At 41.6% G+C, this 24,589-nt stretch overlaps 1 protein-coding gene across 1 annotated transcript in view; it reads right to left on the minus strand.

Moving 5' to 3' along the window:
* Positions 1–3,839: 3,839 nt before the first annotated feature.
* The window catches only part of PLEKHG7 (pleckstrin homology and RhoGEF domain containing G7), a 79,886-nt gene continuing 59,136 nt past the window's right edge, over positions 3,840–24,589 (minus strand). Inside the window, exons 10-16 of the mRNA XM_040234420.1 lie at positions 21,711–21,885; positions 19,996–20,111; positions 19,552–19,645; positions 15,038–15,117; positions 12,540–12,693; positions 5,353–5,450; positions 3,840–4,425 (exon numbers count right to left, since the gene is read on the minus strand). Of these exons, the coding sequence (XP_040090354.1) occupies positions 4,318–4,425; positions 5,353–5,450; positions 12,540–12,693; positions 15,038–15,117; positions 19,552–19,645; positions 19,996–20,111; positions 21,711–21,885 (825 nt within the window). The 3' untranslated portion in view covers positions 3,840–4,317. The remainder of the gene's footprint in view (positions 4,426–5,352; positions 5,451–12,539; positions 12,694–15,037; positions 15,118–19,551; positions 19,646–19,995; positions 20,112–21,710; positions 21,886–24,589) is intronic.

A 24,589-nucleotide genomic window follows, 5' to 3' on the forward strand; every position in this document is an offset into this window, starting at 1 on the left:
TACCTTTAATAGCTGGGCGACCACTTAACGATACTTTTCTGATGGCTTAATGTGCTGTTGCTTTTTGCTGTCCCCACCCTCAGGAAGCAAAGTTTTAGAAGCGATTTTTCAGTTTACGCTAATGTGTTATTCTCTGAAGTGAACGTATATATCCTCAAACACTTATTAGATGTGTTCTTTTGTGAGCTTTATAGAATTCCCCTTCAAATACATAGCATATTATTTAAATTTTATTGTGGTAAGAACAGTTAATATGAGATCTACCCTCTTAAGTGTACAGTACAACGGATCTCCCAAGCACACTCATATTGCTTAACTGAGACTTTATGCCCATTGATTGATTAGGAACTCCCCATTTCCCTCTACCCCTTGGCAACTATCATTCCACTCTTTGATTCTATGAACTTGAGTATTTTAGAAACCTCATGTAAGTGGAATCATGCAGTATTTGTCTTTCTGCGACTGACTGATTTCCCTTAACATAATGTCCTCAGGCTTCATCTATGTTGTTGCCTGTTTCAGAATTTACTTCTTTTTCAGGGCTGAGCAGAATTCCATTGTGTGTACATACCAGTTTCTTTATCCACTCATCTGCTGGTGAACATTAAGGTTTTTTCCACATCTTGGCTACTGTGTGCTGCAATGAACATAGGAGTGCTAATATTTCTTTGTATATAGTATTTTCTAAAGCTGTTTTACATCCTAATTAAATTTACATGTCAGTCTTTTTTTCTCCCTTTAATGAGATTTAAGGGAGAAATTAGTTTTTATACATATGTGTTTACTGGCCTCATGGAACAAAAAGGAATCTTGAGAGATCACCTAGTCTGGTCCCCTGCTCTTTCCCTAGGTTGGCTGATCTCTAGCAATCCTTGCAAGATGGTTTTTTTCTAAAAAATACATAAATTAGTTTTCATCTCTAAAAACTTAATTCTCCTGTACTTTCTTAGGCACTGACAGTAGTTACTGGTTTTCCTTTCATTTTTACCTACTCCTAATAAATATGACATTATTACACAGGCTGTGACCCTCCCTTCTAATAGTGCTTGGCCCTTTAAAAGCGCTGTTACGCTACACTTGCCCACACTGCCTGCTTTACATGGTGAACCGTGCATTCTTCTCAAAGAATTAAGGATTCACAACACTTCCTCAAGCGTCATCCTCTCTATCCCATTCTCCAGCTTAAAGAGATCAGTTTAAGTATCACTTGTCTTGTGGTCCAAGTTGATAAATATACTACTTCCATCCTGGAAACTGCAAAAAGTACTATGTCTGAAATTGTCTAAAATGAAAATCACAAATTTAAATCTGAGAATATGAACTAATTCCTTACCTGCAGTTAACAGTATATTCCACCATGATAATAATTCAAGCTGCCTTTCTTGGTAAGAATTCTAATGATGTTTTAAGTCCTGCCAAATAAGATGCAGTACTGTGCTAACTCACACATATTCAAAACCAGAAAGTTTTATGACAAACTCCATTATTCAAAAAGTGAGATTTAGAGAATATGCTACTATTTCTATGAAACCTCCCAAGTAAAACTTAACAAGTAAAATTAGAACAGATAATTGGTTTTTTCTCAAAACAATGGAATTTAGTCCTTGGGATTTTCTCCAAGTTAAGAGTACTATAAAGTATACCTGAGATAAGTAAACTGTTGGAGACTAGGAATTTAAAAACTGCTACTAAGATGAAGACATTATTATTCATTGCTTAATATGCTAAAAGAGCAATCCAACTTTGTATGAGGTAGGATTGTAGAGCAGTAAAACTGATTTATAAGTCAGGTAGGTGACTTGGTTTCAGTTCAGTCAGTCACTCAGTCATACCCAACTCTTTGCGACCCCATGAATCGCAGCACGCCAGGCCTCCCTTTCCATCACCAATTCCTGGAGTTTACTCAAACTCACATCCATCGAGTTGGTGATGCCATCCAGCCATCTCATCCTCTGTTGTCCCCTTCTCCTCCTGCCCCCAATCCCTCCCAGCATCAGAGTCTTTTCCAATGAGTCTACTCTTCACATGAGGTGGCCAAAGTACTGGAGTTTCAGCTTTAGCATCATTCCTTCCAAAGAACACTCAGGGCTGATATCCTTTACAATGGACTGGTTGGATCTCCTTGCAGTCCAAGGGACTCTCAAGAATCTTCAACACCACAGTTCAAAAGCATCAATTCTTCGGCACTCAGCTTTCTTTACAGTCCAACTCTCACATCCATACATGACCACTGGAAAAACCATAGCTTTGACTAGATGGACCTTTGTTGGCAAAGTAATGTCTCTGCTTTTGAATATGCCATCTAGGTTGGTCATAACTTTCCTTCCAAGGGGTAAGTGTCTTTTAATTTCATGGCTGCAGTCACCATCTGCAGTGATTTTGGAGCCCCAAAAGTAAAGTCTGACACTGTTTACACTGTTTCCCCATCTATTTCCCATGAAGTGATGGGACCGGATGCCATGATCTTCGTTTTCTGAATGTTGAGCTTTAAGCCAACTTTTTCACTCTTTCACTTTCATCAAGAGGCTTTGAGTTCTTCTTCATTTTCTGCCATAAGGGTGGTGTCATCTGCATATCTGAGGTTCTTGATATTTCTCCCGGCAATCTTGATTCCAGCTTGTGCTTCTTCCAGCCCAGAGTTTCTCATGATGTACTCTGCATATAAGCCAAATAAGCAGGGTGACACTATACAGCCTTGACGTACTCCTTTTTCTATTTGGAACCAGTTGTTGTTCCATGTCCAATTCTAACTGTTGCTTCCTGACCTGCATACAGATTTCTCAAGAGGCAGGTCAGGTGGTCTGGTATTCCCATCTCTTTCAGAATTTTCCACAGTTCACTGGGATCCACACAGTTGAAGGCTTTGGCATAGTCAATAAAGCAGAAATAGATGTTTTTCTGGAACTCTTTTGCGGATGTTGGCAATTTGGTTTCTGGTTCCTCTGCCTTTCTAAATCCAACTTGAACATCTGGAAGTTCATGGTTCACATATTTTTGAAGCCTGCCTTGGAGAATTTTGAGCATTACTTTCCTAGTGTGTGAGATGAGTGCAACTGTGTGGTAGTTTGAGCATTCTTTGGCATTGCCTCTCTTTGGGACTGGAATGATAACTGATCTTTTCCAGTCCTGTGGCCACTGCTGAGTATTCCAAATGTGCTGACATATTGAGTGCACCACTTGCACAGCATCATCTTTCAGGATTTGAAATAGCTCAACTGGAAGCATCAATTCTTCGGCACTCAGCTTTCTTCACCTCCACTAGCTTTGTTAGTAGTGATGCTTTCTAAAGCCCACTTGACTTCACATTCCAGGATGTCTGGCTCTAGGTGAGTGATCACACCATCGTGATTATCTGGGTCATGAAGATCTTTTTTGTACAGTTCTTCTGTGTATTCTTGCCACCTCTTAATATTTTTGCTTCTGTTAGGTCCATACCATTTCTGTCCTTTATCGAGCCCATCTTTGCATGAAATGTTCCCTTGGTATTTCTAATTTTCTTGAAGAGATCTCTATAGTCTTCCCCATTCTTTTCTTTTCATCTATTTCTTTGCATTGATCGCTGAGGAAGGCTTTCTTATCTCTTCTTGCTATTCTTTGGGACTCTGCATTCAGATGCTTGTATCTTTCCTTTTCTACTTTGCTTTTCACCTCTCTTTTTTTCACAGCTATTTGTAAGGCCTCCCCAGACAGCCATTTTGCTTTTTTGCATTTCTTTTTCATGGGGATGGTCTTGATCCCTGTCTCCTGTACAGTGTCACTAACCTCTGTCCATAGTTCATCAGGCACTCTATCAGATCTAGTCCATTAAATCTATTTCTCACTTCCACTGTATAATCATAAGGGATTTGATTTAGGTCATACCTGAATGGTCTAGTGGTTTTCCCTACTTTCTTCAATTTAAGTCTGAAATTTGGTTTCATTACAGATACACATAAAATAAGATGCTAGAATTCATATCAGACCCAAGTAGTGGGCACTGTTTTACGACATGCATCCACCGGGGCATCCATTACGAACTGTAACAGCCTCATACTTCCCTCACCCCACTTTCAAGCCTGACTGAAGCATTATGAGATACTCTGGGATATCAACACGTGTATACTTAAGAAGAAATTCCTCAGGGTTCAAATTTGTTGAAGCCATTATTACTCTACCCTGAGGAGTACCTATATCTCAAATTCTGAAACTTCTTTAAAATGCTTATTCTAGGTCATCCCTAGGTTAAGTGCTACAAGTTTGAATGAAAGAATACCTTATGTCTAAAGGTATATGTCTATACCCTAATGTCTAAAAAGGTGTGCCACTTGATTTAGGTCCCTAAATTTCCAAGGATTCTGCAGGCAAAGTGAATGAGGACATTTTCTTGGTTTCTTGACTCTTGGTGAAGCAAGAGATTGCTGCTGTTATTTGTGCTATCCATGTTCTCTGTTAAAAAATATAGTGAGAAGAGAATGTTAAACTGACAATTTTCACATATTTGGATTAATATTTTCCTTTGTGTTTGTTGACTTGCTCTTTAAAACTGAAGACTGATGAAACATTTGCCTGTCTCCCATTTTCTGTCTTAATTAGAATGTATCATAAATACCTCTACTCACATGAATGCAAATGGATTAGATGAGTATGGTATTTTGGATAAACAGTTGTGAGTAATCAAGAAACCATAATAGTTAAGGATGACTAATTACAAACATGAGTACTGGGAATGTAAGTAGTTTGAAAATTGAATTTCTTAAATTTCCCCTTTGCGTGGAAATAGAAGTTTTTAATCCGCTGGCATAACTTGAAAAACAGACTGAGGGAAGAAGTCGAGTCCTTGAGCACAATGCAGCCTTCCAGGAACTGGCCACACTGCTGTCCTGAGGAAAGCCTACCAGGGAGAGGCGAAAATGGAAACTCCTCAGACAGAGACACCAGAGGCAGGTAGGCAGCTGCCCTTCAGCTCCACAGCTGAAAAAACAGGGACCTATTTTCAAAGAGGAGACTCGGTGGCTCATCACTGCAGGAGCCCCTCAGTTAAGCTGGCATCATACTGTTTGCATACAGAGCTTTGAAATTGATTACAACATCTAAAAGCATCCAAAGCAGTTTTACCCTCATTTCCTATAGACCTCCCAAAAGTCAGAGGCAGCTTCTGCTGCAGGAGAAATAAGGGAGGCTGTGTCAACACTGGGGATGTAAGAAAACGGTCAATGCTGAGGTTTCTGAGCCTGATGTGGTTAGATAGTCATATCCTTCCTGTCCTACCAACTTGACAAAACCTTCCTTTCACTGTTTCTTAATGAGTTTGGAGTGAGATTTTTTTCCCTCTTATGTCTGAAGAATCAAAACCTACAAAGCTGAAATACATACCTTGATGTTTTCCGTTTGGGCCTGTAATAGGAATGCTGCTATACATTGTCGGTATCTGTTTTCATGTTGTATGAGGAAAGCATTTCTCAGCCCAAAAACTAGAAAAAGATTAGGGACAAAACAACAAAGCATTCAATATGAAATCCACAGTTTCTCAGCCTAAGAACCTGGATTTTTGTTTATTAATGTGTGGGAATTTTCTGTCCTATGTCTATGAGAGAGCCCACTTAACTATGCAGACCTTTTCTTCCTTAGCCAACAACTTCCGGGACTTGATGAAATACATTTGTGGCTTAAGTGATGGGAAATGTGTTCCTCCCCAAGGAAGAAGCTTAGCGTATTAGACTTTGTGAAAAATAATCAGTTTCTTTGACCACTACCCCCACCCCCGGCACTCCTTTTCTTGTACTTAAAGGGAAGTTAAACATCAAGAGAAGGGTTAAACAAATTAAGATGTGGCAAACATACAAAAACCACCTGAGTGCTTCACAGTGGTCCAAGAAAAGCCCACCCCCCCAAAAAAAAATGGACTCAAATAAAATCCAACATCCACCAAAATTATGTGAAATGTAAAGCAAAAACAAAAAAAACGTTGGCATGGTTTCTGTGTTCGAAAAGAAATGGTCTGTTCTGTCGTTTCCTAGCAGATTTCCCTGGGAAAGCAGATTTCCTTTCTTTTTATTAATACAGCTGGAGCTCTTAAAATGAAAGTCTGTCCTTGAATTATTTATACAGCACCAGGAATAAAGTTCTGCAGCCTACATATTCTCTCTATAGTCAATTTATGTCTAGGAACAAAGCCAAACCAGGTCATACCAAGTACTACAGAGAGGAGGAGGATAGGGTGCCCCTTCCTGGCTGATCATTAAGCTGATGCTTGTTCACAGTCATTGTTCCTAATCCTTGAAGTTCGTGGATTTAATTCATACTCACTGAGGCAAGTTGAGCCTCATTTTGGAATTGAAGCAAATACGAGACTTTTATTTTCTTAACTGTAAGAACTACTTAAGTCCTACAAACTATACCAGTCTAACCCTCATAATTCCTAAATTCTACCACAACAAAGCCTGACAAGGTCATGAAATTCTGTCCAGCTTTTCTGGGGTGAGAGAACTTAAACCTATTAAAATGACTTTCTGGAAAAAAGATCTGGCTGTGTTTGTTTAACTGCCTGATTTTTCTCCTTATAAATTCCCTGCAGCAAGTGAGGCGTTAAAGATCAGGTGGTGGTTCTTGGCTGGATTTCAGAATCCATTTTCCTCATAATTCTATCTGTAGTTCTCAGTTATTTAAAGTATCCCTCATCTGTTTGGTTTGTAATATGACTACTAAAGATTTCATAAGCAAAAGTACCTGGAATGGTGAGGCTTATCAGATAAAATAAGGTGATAATAAATAAAAAAAGGAGTAGCTCTTTTCTCCCTGATGTTCTAATAATTAACAATAGCTGACATCATTTATTAAGCACTTACTATCACTAGGCACAGTGCTATGTATTTTTTCCTTATTGTCATTTAAACCACACATCGACTTTATTAAGAGGTCAACTTACCCTGAGTCACCAAAACAATCTTGAGAAAGAACAACCTCGGTGTCTGCAGGAATCAATGCTCCCCGACCCCAGACTAGACTGCATTGACCAAAAGAGTATGTATGGTTCCAGCACAAAAACAGACACAAAGATCAATGAAAGGACAGAAAGCCCAGAAATAAACCCATGTACCTATGGTCAATTAATCTGCAGCAAAAGAGGCAAAGATATATAATGGAGAAAAGACAATCCCTCCAATAAATGAGCTGGGAAAACTGGACAGCTATGTGTAAGAGAATGAAATTAGACCACTACCTAATACCATATACACACCAAAAACACACAACCTCAAAATGACTTAAAAGTAAGACTAGATACTATAAAACTCCTAGAGGAAAACATAAGTGGGATGCTCTTTGACAAAAATAGCAATATTTCTTTGGATTTATCTCCTACAATAATGGGAACAAAAAGAAAAATAAACAAATGGGACCTAATTGAATTTAAAAGCTTTTGCAGAGCAAAGGAAACCATAAACAAGACGACAACCTACAGAACAGGAGGAAACATTTGCAAATGATGCAGCCAACAAGGGATTCATTTCCCAAATAAACAGCTTATATAACTCAGCATCAAAAAAGCAAATAACCTGATAAAAAAATGGGCAAAAGACCTAAACAGGCATTTCTCCACAGGAGACATACAGATGGCCTGCAGGCACATGGCAAGATGCTCAACATCACTGTTATTAGAGAAATGCAGATCTTAGCTACAATGAGGTGCCGCCTCTCACAGGGCAGAATGTCCATCATCAGGAAGTCCACAGACAATATCTGCTGGAGAGGGTGAAGAGAAATGGGAACTCCCCCTGCACTACTGGTGGGAATGTAAACTGCTGCGTCCAGTACGGAAAACAGTATGGAGGTTCTATAAAAAACTAAAAACTACCCTATGACCCAGCAATCCTGCTTCTGGGTATATATCTGGAAAGACAAAAACTAAAATTTGAAATGATACATGCACCCCAATGTTCATAGCAACACTATGCTAGTAGCCAAGACATGGAAACATCCTAAATGTCCATCAACAGATGACCACACACACATTACTCAGCCATAAAAAATAACAGTGCCATTCCCAGCAACATGGATAGACCTAGAGATATGTAAAGTGACATCTTAACAGAGAAAGACAAATACAGTGTTTCTTATGGAATCTGAAAAAGGGATACAAATGAGCTTATTTACAAAACAGACTCAGAAAAAAAAATCTTAATTATCAAAGGGGAAAGGTGAGGGAGGGACATATTAGGAATTTGAGATTAACAGATACACACTACTGTATCAACATCGTGTCTGACTCTTCGCAGCCTCATGATCTGTAGCCTGCCAGGCTCCTCTGTCCATGGAATTTTCCCGGCAAGAATACTGGAGTGGGTTGCCATTTCCTCTTCCAGGGGATCTTTCCGACACAGGAATTGAACCTGCATCTCTTGTGTCTCCTGCATTGACAGGTGAATTCTTCACCCTTGTGCCACCTGGGAAGCCCTGCTATATCAACATATAAAACAGATAAGGAGGCCTCCCTGGTGGCTCAGTGGTAAAGAATCCACCTGCCAATGCAGGAGACCCGGGTTTGATCCCGATCCAGGAAGACCACACATGCTGCGGGGCAACTCAGCCTGAGTGCCACTTAGTGAGCCTGTGCCCTGGAGTCCAGGAGCTGCAACTACAGAGCCCGCACGCTGCAGCCTACCGAAGCTGGCTGCCCTAGAGCCTGTGCTCTGCAGTAGCAGCCACTGCAGTGAGAAGCCTGCACACTGCAGAGAGCAGCGCTCACTCGCTGCAGCTAGAGAAAAGGCCAGGCAACAATGAAGACCCAGCACAGCCAAAGATAAACACAATTAAAAAGACATAAACAACAGGACCTACTACACAACATAGGAACTAAATTCTTCGGTACCTTGTAATAACCTATAGTGGAAAAGAATCTGAAAAAAAGGTGTGTGTATAAAATGGAATCACTGCTGTATACTTGGAACACTGTAAATCCACTATACTTCAATTAAAGAAAAAAGTCAACTAATTCCAAATGAGGACACAGATTAGGTGTATTTTTCTAAAGTCACACAGCTTGTGAATGATATAGCCAGGATGTGAAACTAGGTTTCTGTCACTGTAAAGCACAATCCTTTTTTTTCAGACTTTATTCTGTTTCACCCTACAGCTATTCTGACTCAGGCACTGTATCCAGACAGTTAAAATAATGACCAATGTTAATATTTAAAAACAAAAATGAAATGGTAGTGACAAAAAGTAACAAAACATGGTGAAGTATGGTTTTAAAAAGGGATTGATTTTATTTAAAAAAGAAAGGAGAAAAAAAAGGAATACAAAAGAAAATATATGCATCTCCCAAGGGAATCCTGGGATGCCAGGTTTCCCAGAGTCCAGCTGTCTGGCGTGGCTGACTTGAGCCCAAGCTGCTTCCCTCTCCTGCTGGGGGATCACACACCTTCCTCCGCTCACATCCAAAAATTCCGGCAGAATCTTCTAACTATGTCCACTCTAGTAAGAAGGCTGTGTCCCTCTGAGATGCCCCTTTCTAAGTTTGCTCAGGAAAGCTCTCTGGTTTATGCAGATTTTGGCCTCTGCTCTAAGAGGCCTTAAGGCCCGCCTAGTTGTTTTTCAGCAAAGCTTCTATTTCTCCTAAGTAGAACAGACAAGGGAAGCAGAAGGCTCTAGTCTGGATGCAGGTTCCTCCCACCCCACTGGAGCCTGGCTGCTCTTGGGGAGAGTTTGGATACATTCAGGATTTAAACATTCAAATATACAACCTAGTTACATAACATACTGATGTACAGTGTGGCTATTATTATTACCTGTTGGTGTCTTCAGGGTGCAATGTTGCTGTGCAATGTATAGGCTGGTCCCCTGCTAGTGAGTAGGGACCAGCTAGCCCAGGGCTGTGGAGAAGGCAATGGCACCCCACTCCAGCACTCTTGCCTGGAAAATCCCATGGATGAAGGAGCCTGGAAGGCTACAGTACATGGGGTTGCTGAGGGTCGGACACGACTGAGCGACTTCACTTTCACTTTTCACTTTCATGCACTGGAGAAGGAAATGGCAACCCACTCCAGTGTTCTTGCCTGGAGAATCCCAGGGACGGGGAGCCTGGTGGGCTGCCATCTATGGGTCGCACAGAGTCGGACACGACTGAAGCGACTTAGCAGCAGCAGCAGCCCAGGGCTGCTGCGCTGGGTGCTACAGGGTGTGCCCTGTCCTCCCTGTTCTCCTCCCCTCCTTGGGGCAGGAAGGCACTTTCGTCCTGCTGTCTTTGCTGGTCTCCTATGAGCCTGTACCCAAGGCAGAAGGAGGCCTGCTTCCTTTCAAACACTGCTGCCTCCCACCCAGTACTAAGTCAGCCAAGATGTCCTTCAAGTCCCTCGGAGACCCAGGGCTTTCCTGACGGGATGTACTGATCTTTCGTTGTTCTGAGGACTCCATCTTTGTGACTCCAAGGCACTTAGAGAGTGTCTGGTTCTCAGGAAATGCTTGAAAAACAAAAATATATATTTCTGATCTATACACGTGTGTATGTGTGTACATACACATATTTATATGTTTATTTCTGGCATTTTTCTATAGAGCAATTGCAGTAAAATATCTTAGGCTTTCCTCGCATGTCTTGGTTTACCAGTGCTTTAACAATAGCTTTGGTACTAAAATGATTAACAGACCTAATAACAGCCATCATTTATTGAGTGCTTTACCTGCATTATTTAATTCTCATGACAACCAACCGGGGAAGATATTATCTTGATTTTATCAAGCTGAACTATGAACAAAGCTAGTGGAGGTGATGGAATTCCAGCTGAGCTATTAAAAATCCTAAAAGAGGATGCTGTTAAAGTGCTGCACTCAACATGACAGCAAATTTGGAAAACTCAGCAGTGGCTGCAGGACTGGAAAAGGTCAGTTTTCATTCCAATGCCAAAGAATGTTCAAACTACCATACAATTGCCCTCATTTCACACACTAGCAAAGTTATGCTCAAAATCTTTCAAACTAGGCTTCAGCAGTATGTGAACTGAGAAACTTCTAGATGTACAAGCTGGGTTTAAAAAAGGCAGAGGAAGTAGAGATCAAATTGCCAATATTCGTTGCATCATAGAGAAAACAAGGGAATTTCAGAAACACACCTACTTCTGCTTCATTGACTACACTAAAGCCCTTGACTGTGTGGACCACAGCAAACAGTGGAAAATTCTTTAAGAGATGGGAATACCAGACCACCTTACCTCTCCCCTGAGAAACCTGTATGAAGGTCAAGAAGTGACAGTTAGAACTGGACATGGAATAACTGACTGGTTCAAACTTAAGAAAGGAGTGTGCCAAGGCTGTATACTGTCACCCTGTTTACTTAATGTCTATGCAGAGTGCATCATGTAAAATGCCAGGTGGATGAATCACAAGCTGGAATCAAGATTGCCAGGAAAAGTATCAACAACCTCAGAGAGGCAAATGACAACCACTCTAATGGCAGAAAGTGAAGAGGAACTAAAGAGCCTCTTGATGAGGGTGAAAGAGGAGAATGAAAAAGCTGGCTTAAAACTCAACATTCAAAAAACTAAGATCATAGCATCCAGTCCCATCACTTCATGGCAAACAGATGGGGAAAAAGTGGAAACAGTGGAAAAATTAGAGTTAGGGGTTATGGTTAGATTTTATTTTCTTGGGCTCAGAAATCAGTGTGGATTGGTGACTGAAACCATGAAATTAAAACACTTTGTCCTTGGAAGGAAAGCTATGACAAACCTAGACAGTGTATTAAAAAGCAGAGACATCACTTTGCCAACAAAGGTCCATACAGTCAAAGCTATGGTTTTTCCAGTAGTCATGTACGGATGTGAGAGTTGGACCGTAAGGAAAGCTGAGTGCTGAAGAATTTAAATTTGTAGGGCTGGAGTGCTAGAGAAGACTCTTGAGAGTCCCTTGGACAGCAGGGAGATCAAACCAGTTAATCCTAAAGGAAATCAACCCTGAATATTCATTGGAAGGACTGAGATTGAAGCTCCAATATTTTGGCCATTTGATGCGAAGAGCTGACTCACTGGAAAAGACCCTGATGCTGGGAAAGACTGAAGGCAGGAGGAGAAAGGGGCAAGAGAGGATAAGATGGTTGGATGGCATCACCAACTTAATAGATATGAATTTGAGCAAACTCCAGAAAGTGGTGAAGGACAGGGAACTCTGGCATGCTGCATCCATGGAATTGCAAAGAGTTGGATATGACTTAGCAACTGAACAACACCTGTGGCTTAGAAAATTTACATATTGAATTGGACAAAAAGTTTGGAGGTTTTCCCATAAGATCTTACAGAAAAGCCAGAATGAACTTTTTGGCCAACCCAATACCTTGCACACAGAGTCACACAGTTAGCAAGGGGCAGAGCTGGGTCATCCAAGTGCTGGAAGCAAGTCCCGCACTCTTTCCATAACTAGCCTGTAGAATGGGTGTTATTTAACTACATGGAAACTCAGTTTTATCTTTGTTGAAGATTTACATTGGACTCATGTCCTGCTATCAAAAAAGGCCAACATAAAACTCTGGGATGGCAAAGAGATGAGCTGAATGATGAACGTAAGACACATACCTGACACGTGGAGTGGATCGAGACCTCTGACAACCAATCTGTCTAGTGGAATGGGCTGATCAATTACTGTACATGAACCACCTTCTTTGATTACTGTTTGCAGCTCAGGAGTAAGTGAAGGGCACATTAAACCAGGGTCTGAGCCTCCAAGTTTCTGAAATTTAGGAGGAAATAATGCAAAAAATAGGAAATAAATACTGATACACATCCTTACAGCACATCCTTAAACAAACTGATTTTTAGAAACAATTGTTTGAAATCCAGCTTACTACTCTTTTAGGATCTTGAAAAGCATTTCCCAAAGTACACAGTGATTTAAAACACAGTGTTTCTGAGCCCCAAGTTTAATCACCTGAATAAATAAATGGTCAGTTCCATAACGTGGAAACATTAAATCACCATCACATCACTGGAAAGATCTGTATTTCCAGTGTCCCTCTGTAGTACTGAGTTAAATGAATGAGAAAGAGCCTCATCTGGGCCCACTCTATCTATGGGATCTTACACTAAAATCTAAATAAATAGATTCCATGCTCTATGATTTATAAATAACTGAAATTGTTTTGAATATATATGCTAAAGTAAAAGAAAATGGATGTCAAAAATTGTGTTGTACATGAAGCAATTTGCGCACTAAATAGCAAAGAGAAATGAAAACACAACATTCTTTATTTCTTTTTCCAAAAAAATAAATGGCACCTGACGTCTTCTCTGGGTGGTTATTTCTGCTCCTGTGATGTCAATAAAATTCTCAGATTTATCAGACAGAAGAATTTAAAGGGGAATTTAAAACAGGTAACATTCCTTATTTTAGAATCAAGTTGTGAAGCATGGAAGCAGAATATTATAACACGGTCAGTAATGAGTCATGGGCTCTGATCTGTGCCCTTATGTAAAGAGAAGGTAAGCTGTGCTTAATGTCAGGTTTTGGAAGGGGACAGAGATTTTTTTTCAGGGCTTGACCTGTTCAGACATGCTAGTCTGGCAGCTAAAAACAGAAGGTCATCCAAGTTTTGAAACTGACTCTTAGTATCTCCAACAGCCACTCCCTCCCCAACCAATCAACTATTCACAGATTGATTAATGGGTATCTATTTTATTGCTTGTGAGCTAAGTCATTTCAGTTGTATCTGACTCTCTATGACCCTGTGGACCGCTCCTCTGTCCACAGGATTCTCCAGGCAAGAATACTGGAGCAAGTTGCCATGCCCTCCTCCAGGGGATCTTTCTGACCCAGGGCTTGAACTTGCATCTCTTATGTCTCCTACACTGGCAGGTGGGTTCTTTACCACTAGCGCCAAGTGGGAAGCCCATTTTTTTTTTTTAATTGTGTATAGGCCCTTAAATTATTTAGCTTAACTAACCAACAGGCCACTTTCCTGGTGGCTCAGTGGTAAAGAATCTGCCTGCTAATGCAGGAGACACAGGTTTGATCCCTGGGTCAGGAAGATCCCCTGGAGAAGGAAATGGCAACCCAACTCCAGTATTCTTGCCTGGGAAATCCCAGGGACAGAGGAGCCTGGTGGGCTACAATCCATGGAGTCGCAAAAGAGGTGGACACGAATTATCGACTACGACAGAAACCAACAGAAACCAACATGCCATCTAGAAGCTTAGAATATTAAAATACCGAGAGATCTAGTCTCATGATCTTAACATCTGTGTCAGGCTAGCTATCGAGTAAAAGAGTGAGTGGGTTAGAACGTTAAGTATCTCTAATGGCCAAGGAGAAACTGCAGCTCTTCCCACCTCTAAGGGCTGCAGAAAAGGCCCCTTCCTGAAAGCGCTTGCATCAGTCAGGGAACAGACTGTGAAATGGGAAAGTGGTGGACCAGGAGACCCGTGGCTTAATGGGGAGTAACAACGACACTAACAATTAATACTTAAAGAGAAAAATCCCTTTAGAATGACTTTGTGGCTCTAGCCCTTGGCGACTCTTTTTTCCCCTGTGATGCCAACTGTACATCTATTTGGCATCTGCAGTTGTTAATTACAGGTAGACTCTGAGAGACCGGGGCCCCTTCTCACCCACACCTCCCTACATCATCACTTCTCAGGAAGGAGGTGCCCTTTCAAACGAGAATGCATTTGGCAGCACTTGGTTTCAAGAGGCGCCCTGCTCTGACAGCTTTCACTCTGGTGGACAATGTGGATGAGGAAAAGGCTGATACGGACAAAAGGATCTTCATTTCATTTGTTGAGGCTGGCCAGGCATAAAGTCCTGTGGCTTCTTGGACTCACCTCAAAAGTATATGGACTTGAGTCATTCTAAAACTACACATACCCTTTGGCATCCTTATGAAATGGGACTTGCTTTTGTTACTGATGTTTTTCAGTTCAGAACTCTATGATGGAAAAAGCCAATATTTTTAAATGCCTCCATTTTATGGAGGGTAAAGTCTGTTTGAAGTACATGATTTTTTTCTCTTTTTAACAAATTATTCAGAAATATCTCTAAACTCATTCAACAGATTTATTTAGAAACAACAGACTTTTACCTTTTTGTTGCGCTTAGTTTTCGTAACTAAGAGGAAATCATCAAAGAGAAACAGATAAACATCTAGGAATCTTGTGCTTTCTGAGGAAAGAAAGAAGATGAAATTGGGGCTGGAAGTAGCAAGCAAAAGTTTTTTTTTTTTTTTTCTTTTTAAATCAAAGAAACCCTTTAGAAAACAACACATAACAGGTATCTGGGTGCAGGAGGCTCAGGACTAGGGGGCTCCAATCACGTGGGTCAGAAAACTGCATTACAACTGAGCTGATTTCTTCCTAAAGCAGAGACCTGATGTGAGCTCACACTTCCAACTTTAAAGATATTAGTGATGCATTTCATGTGGATCTGAGATAACCTGGGTGATATCTGTAGTGGTTGATCAACAGTACACCAGCATTTTTGCCTCCTGACTCATCTGGGTGTCTCTGGCAGAGGTATACGTTACTAGAGAAAAGGCGCTTTGTCATTGACGTGGACTGAACTGCACAGCCCCCCAGTTCTTTGCCGAAGTCCCAACCCCCATTGTGTACTTGGACTAAGGAAGTAATTAAGGTTAGATGAAGGCTTAACGGAGGACCCCGGTCTGGTGGGGTGAATATCATCCAAGACACACCAAGGCATGCGCGCGCTCTCTCTGCCACGTATGACGCTGAGAAAGCTGGAAAAAGAGCTCTCACCAGGAACCACCTCAGTAGGCAACCTGATCTTAGACTTCCAGCCTCCAGCACTGTGAGAAATAAATGCCTCCTGTTGAAGCCGCCCAGCTGGCGACATTTTCTTATGGCAGCCCTAGCTGATGAAGACAGTCATTAAAGCAATTGTTTCTCAAGTTTTCCAATGTGCCTATACACGTTTAAAGTCTTCATGTAGCTTTATATTTACAACCTTTTCTTAATATCACTTTTGATGATAACTGAAGGCAAATAGGCTTTTCTGCTTTTCCCTAAGAAGGAGACAGCAGTAGAAAGGAAAAGTATTAGAGAGATCGCTCCCCTTCTGGATTTAACTCTACCCCTTAGAAATTAGAAAAAGAAATGGTTAAATTTAAATGATTTTAGAGGAAAGGGTAGTATTTTCAGAGGGTGATGTGACAGGCACTTAAAGGAAATATAAGAAAAATCAAGTAAATATTTTTTATTATTCTATTTGTTTGTTTATATAATTCTAGAAGTTCTTTCTTGTATACCCTGGAAATACAATGTCTAAGGTTAAATTAATAGATAAAATATCTAACATTCCCCTTCTTTAAGTTTAGAGGAAAGATACTTCCTATATTTGCCCAGAAGAGAAATTAGATATATTATTTAATCTTGAATTATCCTTGAATATATTTTTAGGTGTTTTCCATCTCTACTAGAAACTCCTTTTGGCAAACTGGGCTATGGCAAAGACTGCCGGTGGTCCCTCAAAAACAATTGTTATTTTGTAGTAATGAAATTTCCAAGTTTTAGTGGGTAGTTGTTTACTTGTGAACAAATACAGGTGCCAGCTTTCCTTGCAGCTGAATGTGACCAAGTGATGAAATTCTGACCAATGGGACATGAGTTAGAATGCAGGCAGAATTTAGTCACTCGGTCACATTCAGCTACAAGGAAAGCTGGCACCTGTATTTCCAAGCAGCCAACAAACATTGAGCACCATGATGCATCAATGATTAAGGCAGAATCTTGCCTTCTAAGAGCTTTAATTGTAATAAAAGCAGACACATAATAAACACAGACAACATCTGAGATAAATTCAAGAACTGACAGTGCTAAAGGAAATATGGCATTATGAAAAAGGATGACTAAAGAGGGGCATTGTAGGCCTAAAGCTAGAGTATTCATATTTACTATCCCAGGAGTCTGAAGCTATGGGTCGGTCACACAGCCAGTTCTGAGGCTTACTACCTTGTGCGGTTCTAACTCTCACAGAGCCTGAACTGTGGGTTCACTTCATTTCCTCGCACCGCTAGGGGACGGAGCAGCACCACAGGCTCGCCCCAGTTCTGCAGCAGCGTGAACGCTGTTCTCTGGGTGCCACAGCTAGCTACTCGGCCATCACGTTGGCCTGAACTTCACTCATTTTTCTATTTAGAAACACCAATCTGTGGGGAGCAGGGCATTTGTGAAGGTTATGTGCCAGCATGAATTCCGATGGGAAGCTGGTTAAACTTCTAAAGTTATAAAAACTTGTACCTTCTGGGAATGAGAAAATGCACTTATTTAATCTTAACACCACAGTTTCTAAGGCTAGAAGAAATTCTGAAACACATTAGTAGTAGGTATCACTGTTATCATTATTACCATCGTCATCACCAACATTTACAGAAGAGATTAAGGAAATTTAAACAATTTCCCCAAAGCCCACCGTTGGTGCTAAAGCCCCTAATTCTTGGTCCAGTGCTTTTCCCATTCAAAACAATATCCTATTTCTTCTAATATTATTACCCCCACCACATTTCCATGCCAACTCTGAGTCAAAGTCCCAGTGACTTTAAACTTGGTATGACGACACCTCCCCCTGTGATGATACCTGACTAACAGCATATACTGTTAGACAGGAGCCTGGTGTTAATAATATTTACACAGGTCTTCCTTTTTTGATCCACACCCATTTCTAACATTTTAGGATAGGCTAGTCCAACTCACTGTGTTGGGGAAGTTGGTGGACACAGGGAAGAGGTGAAATAAAATCTCTGATAATTCCAGGCGGAGGCAAAATTCTGAAGGGAAAGTCCTATGACTGTACACAGAACTGTGTTTCGCTTCCTTACTTTAGGTTTTGGTTGGATTTGGCTTTGTCACAATGATATAGTTATTTCTGAAATTGTAAACAACATTAAAGAAAGTGTAAAACTGTTATCTTCTCAGAGGCAAGTGGGGGCAGGGGGCGTCTGCAGGTGGAGAATGGTTGAAAAACAAAGGCCCAGGTTCTTCCTACCTCACCTGCTTCACTGCGGAGCCTTCAGGCTGGTCTCTCTGCTTTGTCTCCTCCACCCACTTTGCACACTGCTTTTCCGAGCTCCTTCTTCAACAACTTTTAACCCTATTATGTCCCTGCGTAAGGACTCAGTGGCTTCCTGCTTTCTGCAATTTCCTGGCTGGGTCCCTCTGGCTTCCAAGGCAGTCGCTAAAATTCTGGAAGCCAGCTAGGCTGAGGCAGCCTGTTGGCTTGGGTCTGAATGCAGCCGTTAACTTGCCAAGTGCCCTGAATGTGTTATGGAACTTCCCTGTATTTGTCCTGTGATATGGGATTAAATGTAATTTCTCTGCATGACTCACTGGCAGGAGAAAATGCATGCAAAACTCCTTTGCTGTGAAACATTAGGCGTGTCTATCTTCCTGAGTGGGCAGGAGTTATGTCCCAAGCTGACATCTAACACTATCTTGAAACTAGAGCAGGTTCTCAACAGATGTGTAATGAGTAAGGACTTTCTGCCCAGCACCCCCTACCGATAAGATCTCAGACGGCTATAAACATGCAATCCCACATCCCACAGGGCTTCACACACTGTGGGTGCTCAAGCGAGGGTTTGTGAAGCAATGAATCAACAAATGAAAGCAAATCTTACTTCAGCTGGGCAGCCCTTTCTGATCATATTTACTGAGCACTGACTCTCTACCAACTATTCTTTCAAGAGCTACAAACATCCATTAGCTCACTGAACTTCTCACAACAAAGAGGGGGGACTGCAGCATGGGGAGACTGCTGGCCAAGCCTCCAGGTTACAGAGGCAGCAGAGGTGGAGTGGGAAGGGGGCACACCCTCCTAGCCGGGGGAGCCTCCTCGTCCAGGCGGCCTCTGCCTCCAGACTGTTTCTCGTGCTGTGCTTTTCACTCGGGCTGTCCTTCCACTGACCTAACAGCCTTCTATTCGCCAGAGTCCCCCTCCAGTGCCAAGGGCCACAGGGAGCCCTTCCGGGGTACTCCAGCATTGGGCTCGCTTTCGGATTCAGCCCGCAGGTCTGCTTACTGTGGCAGAGCTTCTCAGCTCGAGGGAAAGGCTTATCTAGAATAGCGATTCTCTATCCTCCAGTCCTGTGCAGCACAAAGTGTGTTACATAGCAGATTCTCAGTCAACACTGACAGTCTGACTGCCCAGCTCAGTGAGGGTGGGAACAGCTGATGTTGAGGGTTTACCAGATTCCAAACCTTGAGCTCGGAGAAGGAAATGGCAGTCCATTCCAGTGTTCTTGCCTGGGAAATCTCATTGACAGAGGAGCCTGGCAGGCTACAGTCCATGGGGTTGCAAGAGTCGGACACGACTTAGCAACCACCACCACCACCAGCAGACCTTGAGCTAAGCTCTTCACTTGGACTTCAGTCTTAAGAGATACATACAGTTACACCCTTTGAGAGTCACCCTGTGGTCCGATCAAGCTGGAGTCTGTGTGGCTCCACGGGATGCCCTCTGATTCCCACCTGCTGTCACCTTGGCCACAAGCAAGTGCAATTCCTGCCACCCTTCTATTAGCCACAGTTGGACAAGTTACAAGGTAGCAAAGACGCTGGGTTTGTAAAGGAAGCAGTTATTTACCTGCAAGAGTTAGCTTTCCTTCATAGAGAAGGTGTCTGTTGGTTGGTGACAGGATGTTTTCTGCCATGTGTTCTTTAAAAATATGCTTCAGGCACTGGGAAAACAAGAGAGACAATCAAAGAGATGTTAGTGATCAGAAGACGGCATGTTCCAGGAGCTGGGGCAATGCAACTCTGTCTACAGAGCTGGAGACATTTGGAAATGCCAGTACGTGGACATGGGGCTGGGGAAGAATGGGCAAACCTCTTGGGAGGACCAGCCCAGGAACAGCGTGATGAGGCCAGCGGCCCCACCACACACAATGCCACGTGGATGAAGGCTTTACATCTGCAAGATTTATAATTCTGGTGGGCAGCTGGGCACTATATAATAAGATTAGCGTATTTCCACCCAAGTGCCAAACTTCTGGAAAGGGATGTATGTTCTAACTGATCCCTTTTGTACCTCTGGAATGAAAAATCTTTTATCTCGATCCCAAAGTGGAGGCCACACTACAATCTCCTGTAGATGTCTGAACTTCTGAAAACTGTCAAGCCACTTCACTTTTCCTTCAAGATCCCCTAAAAGACAAGACACATCCAATATATTTTTAAATGCATGAGACATTACAGCATAAAATTTAACCAAGATCCATAGAAATCATTCAGACACTGAACCCCCTGGAGCCAAACTATATCTGAGGTTCATTTAACATTATTTCTCGCTGTTTGAACACCTTAGAAAAACTCACTAATTTGAAATCAGCCTCTTGCAGAGAAAATGAAGCTGAACTAATTCAATAAATTGTAAATGTGCATTTTTATTTCAACAATGCTAATAATGCCCCTGGTAGCTCTCTCATATTCCCTACATCATACAGCTGGTGATTACAGGAAGGAAAAAAATCAGACTAACAAGAACAAGCATATCTTTCTGTCTTAATCATAAAACACACATTCCCTTTATGATAAAGTTGATTATTTCTTTTGGTAAGAACGTATTTTTTCTTCAAAGTTTAGTTTGAAGAAAAGTTCTCTTCAAAGAACTTTTGAAAACAAAAGTTTTCTTCAAAGTTCTTCAAATATTAGTTTCCCAATATTTTTGATAACATATTGCTATTGAGGTTTTGAAATGATTTTTGAAAACATGGAGGGCAAGTCGTAGACCCACAGAATCAATGGTTAGGGGAATCTTTGAGAATTCACGATCTTTAAGCTCATAAACTTAGAGGAAGGCCACAGGGATCTCTTTCCTCAACAATGAAAATTCAGATTTTATTGAGAAATTCCTGGAAGAGATGTTATTATCTTCCTCACAAACCCATCAAAATGAGTAATAATCTTCAAAATTACTTTAAAATTTAAAAACATCTGTCTTTAACTGAATTTTCTGTCAATCAATTTGATAAGCTTAATTCTAGTTCCTTGTGTTGGTCATTAGAGAATTTGAACAAAAACTTAAAAAGGGGGAAAAAAAACTCCTAATTGAGTGGTCATTTTAATTTTAAACATGAAAAGAAAAATATATCATTTCTGTACAGCTGATAATTATCAATTTGAATTGTTCCTTTTTGATGCTCTCTAGGAAATCTTTCATGGACGCCTATCAAGGATTTCTTTATTTGGATTTGACTATACATAGCTACCCAAATAGACTTAAATTATTACAGGGCTTGCTCTTTTATCCCCTAATTCCAGTTCTAAATATTGCAGTTGGCATTATATTTAGATTGGCCCTCAATTTCAGTGACCTAAAAAAAAAATGACGGTGGTAATTTATCCTCCGGAAAGGCTTTTCATGCTGTTTACTTCCATTTGCTTTGTGTGTGGGTTCAGTATGGATGTTAAAAACAAAGTGCCTTCATCATCTGGGAAGTAGTTTTCCTGCCTGAACTCACATCTGAAAACCTCGGAGACGGAGCCACGTCCTGCGTGAACCCTTAGGAGTTAAGAGTTCTCACAGGGTTGGCCAGGATGTGAGTGGAGCCCATTGTCTTGAGTGTGTTTGATTTACATTGCAAACTCAAAGTCAAATCCACATTTCAGAGAGCCAGTGACCTCAAGCCAACGGAATTAGCTCCTAGGATGGAAGCCCAGCTGGTTCCCAGGAGCCACAGGGCCCCCCAATTCTTTGACTAAAGCTGACACTGGAGCTCTGGGTCCCTCATCTCAGGGACTTACGGATTGACTTTTCCACCTTTTCCTTGATGGAGTAGATCATGATTTTCTCCGTAGAGTCTGTACTCCTTTTCCAGATATTCTTTAGCAACAAGGGGTATCGAGTCAGCCTGTGTAGCGGGGCCACGAGCAGCTCAGGTAGGTGAAGGCGTCTGCACTGGTCATTTTGCTCACACCACTGGGGAAGGCAAAACCAGGCCCATCAGAACATTGCTTCTACAGGGGCACTGAGGAATCTGGACACAAGAAAACCTTAGGAGATCTCACTCAGTAATGACATAACACCCCTGTGAGCTTGCTGGGAAAAATTATAAAGACTGAATATTCATTGGAAGGACTAAATCTTGCTTTTGAAAATCCCATATTAAACCGTCTTCAGTTCAGTTCAGTCGCTCAGTCGTGTCCGACTCTTTGCGACCCAAGAACCACAGCACTCCAGGCCTCCCTGTCCATCACCAACTCCCGGAGTTCATTCAGACTCACGTCCATCGAGTCAGTGATGTCAACCAGCCATCTCATCCTCTGTCGTTCCCTTCTCCTCCTGCCCCCAATCCCTCCCAGCATCAAAGTCTTTTCCAATGAGTCAACTCTTCGCATGAGGTGGCCAAAGTACTGGAGCTTCAGCTTTAGCATCATTCCTTCCATAGCAAGCATTTATCTACTAGTACTGAAATCAGGATCTCAAGTGGGTGTTTTTTTTTTTTTTTTTTGGCAATATGCTTAAGAAGTATTATACCCATATTCCAGCCTTGTTTACCCTTCTGACCGAATGTAGTTTTCCCTTTTCCTCCTCCCAGGCCCTCGGGGTTGATTTCTGGGTTTGCCAGCTCTGCTACCTACCTCCTTTGCTGCAGTGCAGTTAGGAAAACAGAGTCAACACTGGATGGGCAGAAAGGAAAAGGAAGGAGTTTTGCTTGTTGGGTGAGTTCCTTAACTCTCCTTTGTTGGAGGGAATCAGGATAATGAGAAAATGAGGTTGAAGAGGCTAAACTGAGCTACATCATATAGAAGAGAGATGAGAAGAAAAAAGACACAGACGGTTGTCAATAGAGAGAGTTTGTTCAAGGAGGCGGCTGCCAGGTGTACATGCAATGGAGAAGACATGAAAGGAAATTTTAGTAAGTACTGCTACAAGTCAGGCCTTACAAATGGCTGAGACAAGAAGTGAAAGGCAAAGGAGAAGAGGAATGCAGAGTTCCAAAGAACAGCAAGGAGAGATAACAAAGTCTTCCTAAGTGAACAGTGAAAAGAAATAGAGGAAAACAACAGAATGGGAAAAGACTAGAGATCTCTTCAAGAAAACCAGAGATACCAAAGGAACATTTCATGAAAAGATGGTAACAATAAAGGACAGAAATGGTATGGGACCTAATGGAAGCTGAAGATAGTAAGAGGTGGCAAGAATACACAGAAGAACTGTATCAAAAAGGTCTTAATGACTCAATAATCAAGATGGTGTGATCACTAACCTAGAGCTAGACATTCTGGAGTGTGAATCAAGTGGGCCTTAGGAAGCATTACTAGGAACAAAGCTCATGGAGGTGATAGAATTCCAGCTGAACTACTTAGAATCCCAAAAGATGATGCTGTTAAAGTGCTGCACTCAATATGACAGCAAATTTGGAAAACTCAGCAGTGGCCACATGACTGGAAAAGGTGTTTTATTCCAATTCCAAAGAAAGGCAGTGCCAAAGAATGTTCAAAGTACTGCACAACTGCACTCATTTCACATGCTAGCAAGGTAATGCTCAAAATCCTTCAAGCGAGGCTTCAATAGTACGTGAATCAAGAACTTCCAGATGCTAAAGCTGCATTCAGAAAAGGCAGAGGAACCAGAGATCAAATTGCCAACCTCTGTTAGATCACAGAGAAAGCAAAGGAATTCCAGAAAAACATCTACTTCTGGTTCATTGATTACACTAAAGCCTTTGACTGTGTTGATCACAGCAAACTGGAAAATTCTTAAAGAAATGGGAATACCAGACCACCTTACTTGCCTCCTGAGAAACCTATATGCAGGTCAAGAAGCAACAGTTAGAACCAGACATGGAATAATGGACTGGTTCAAAACTGGGAAAGGAGTACATCAAGGCTGTATATTGTCATTCTTCTTGTTTAACTTTTATGCAGAGCACATTATGAGAAATGTTCGGCTGGATGAATCACAAGCTGGAATCAAGACTGCCAGGAGAAATATCAATAATCTCAGATATGCAGATGGCACCACCTTAATGGCAGAAAGTGAAGAGGAACTAAAGAGCTTTTTGGTGAAAGTGAAAGAGGAGAGTGAAGAAGTTGGCTGAAAATTCAACATTCAAAAAATGAAGATCAATGGCATCCTGTCCCATCACTTCATGGCAAACAGGTGGGGAAAAAATGGAAACAGTGACAGACTTTATTTTCCTGGGTTCCAAAGTCATTGTGATGGTGACTGCAGCCATGAAATTAAAAGACGCTTGTTCCTAGGGGAAAAAAGCTATGACAAACCTAGACAGTGTGTTAAAAAGCAGAGACATCACTTTGTTGACAAAGGTCCATATGGTCAAAGCTGTGGTTTTTCCAGTAGTCACATACAGATGTGAGAGCTGGACCATACAGAAGGCTGAGCACCCAAGAACTGATGCTTTTGAGCTGTGGTGTTGGAGAAGACTCTTGAGAGTCCTTTGGACACCAAGAGGATCCAACCAGTCAATCCTAAAAGAAATAAACCCTGAACATTCATTGGAAGGACTGATGCTGATGCTGAAGTGCCAATACTTTGGCCACCTGATGCAAAGAGCTGACTCATTGAAAAAGACCCTGATGCTGGGAAAGACTGAAGGCAGGAGAAGGAGGAGGCGACAGAGGATGAGATGGTTGGATGGCATCACTCACTCAATGCA

The sequence above is a fragment of the Oryx dammah genome, unplaced genomic scaffold, assembly GCF_014754425.2.
Source record: "Oryx dammah isolate SB20612 unplaced genomic scaffold, SCBI_Odam_1.1 HiC_scaffold_29, whole genome shotgun sequence".
In the NCBI taxonomy this organism is placed as follows: Eukaryota; Metazoa; Chordata; class Mammalia; order Artiodactyla; family Bovidae; genus Oryx; species Oryx dammah.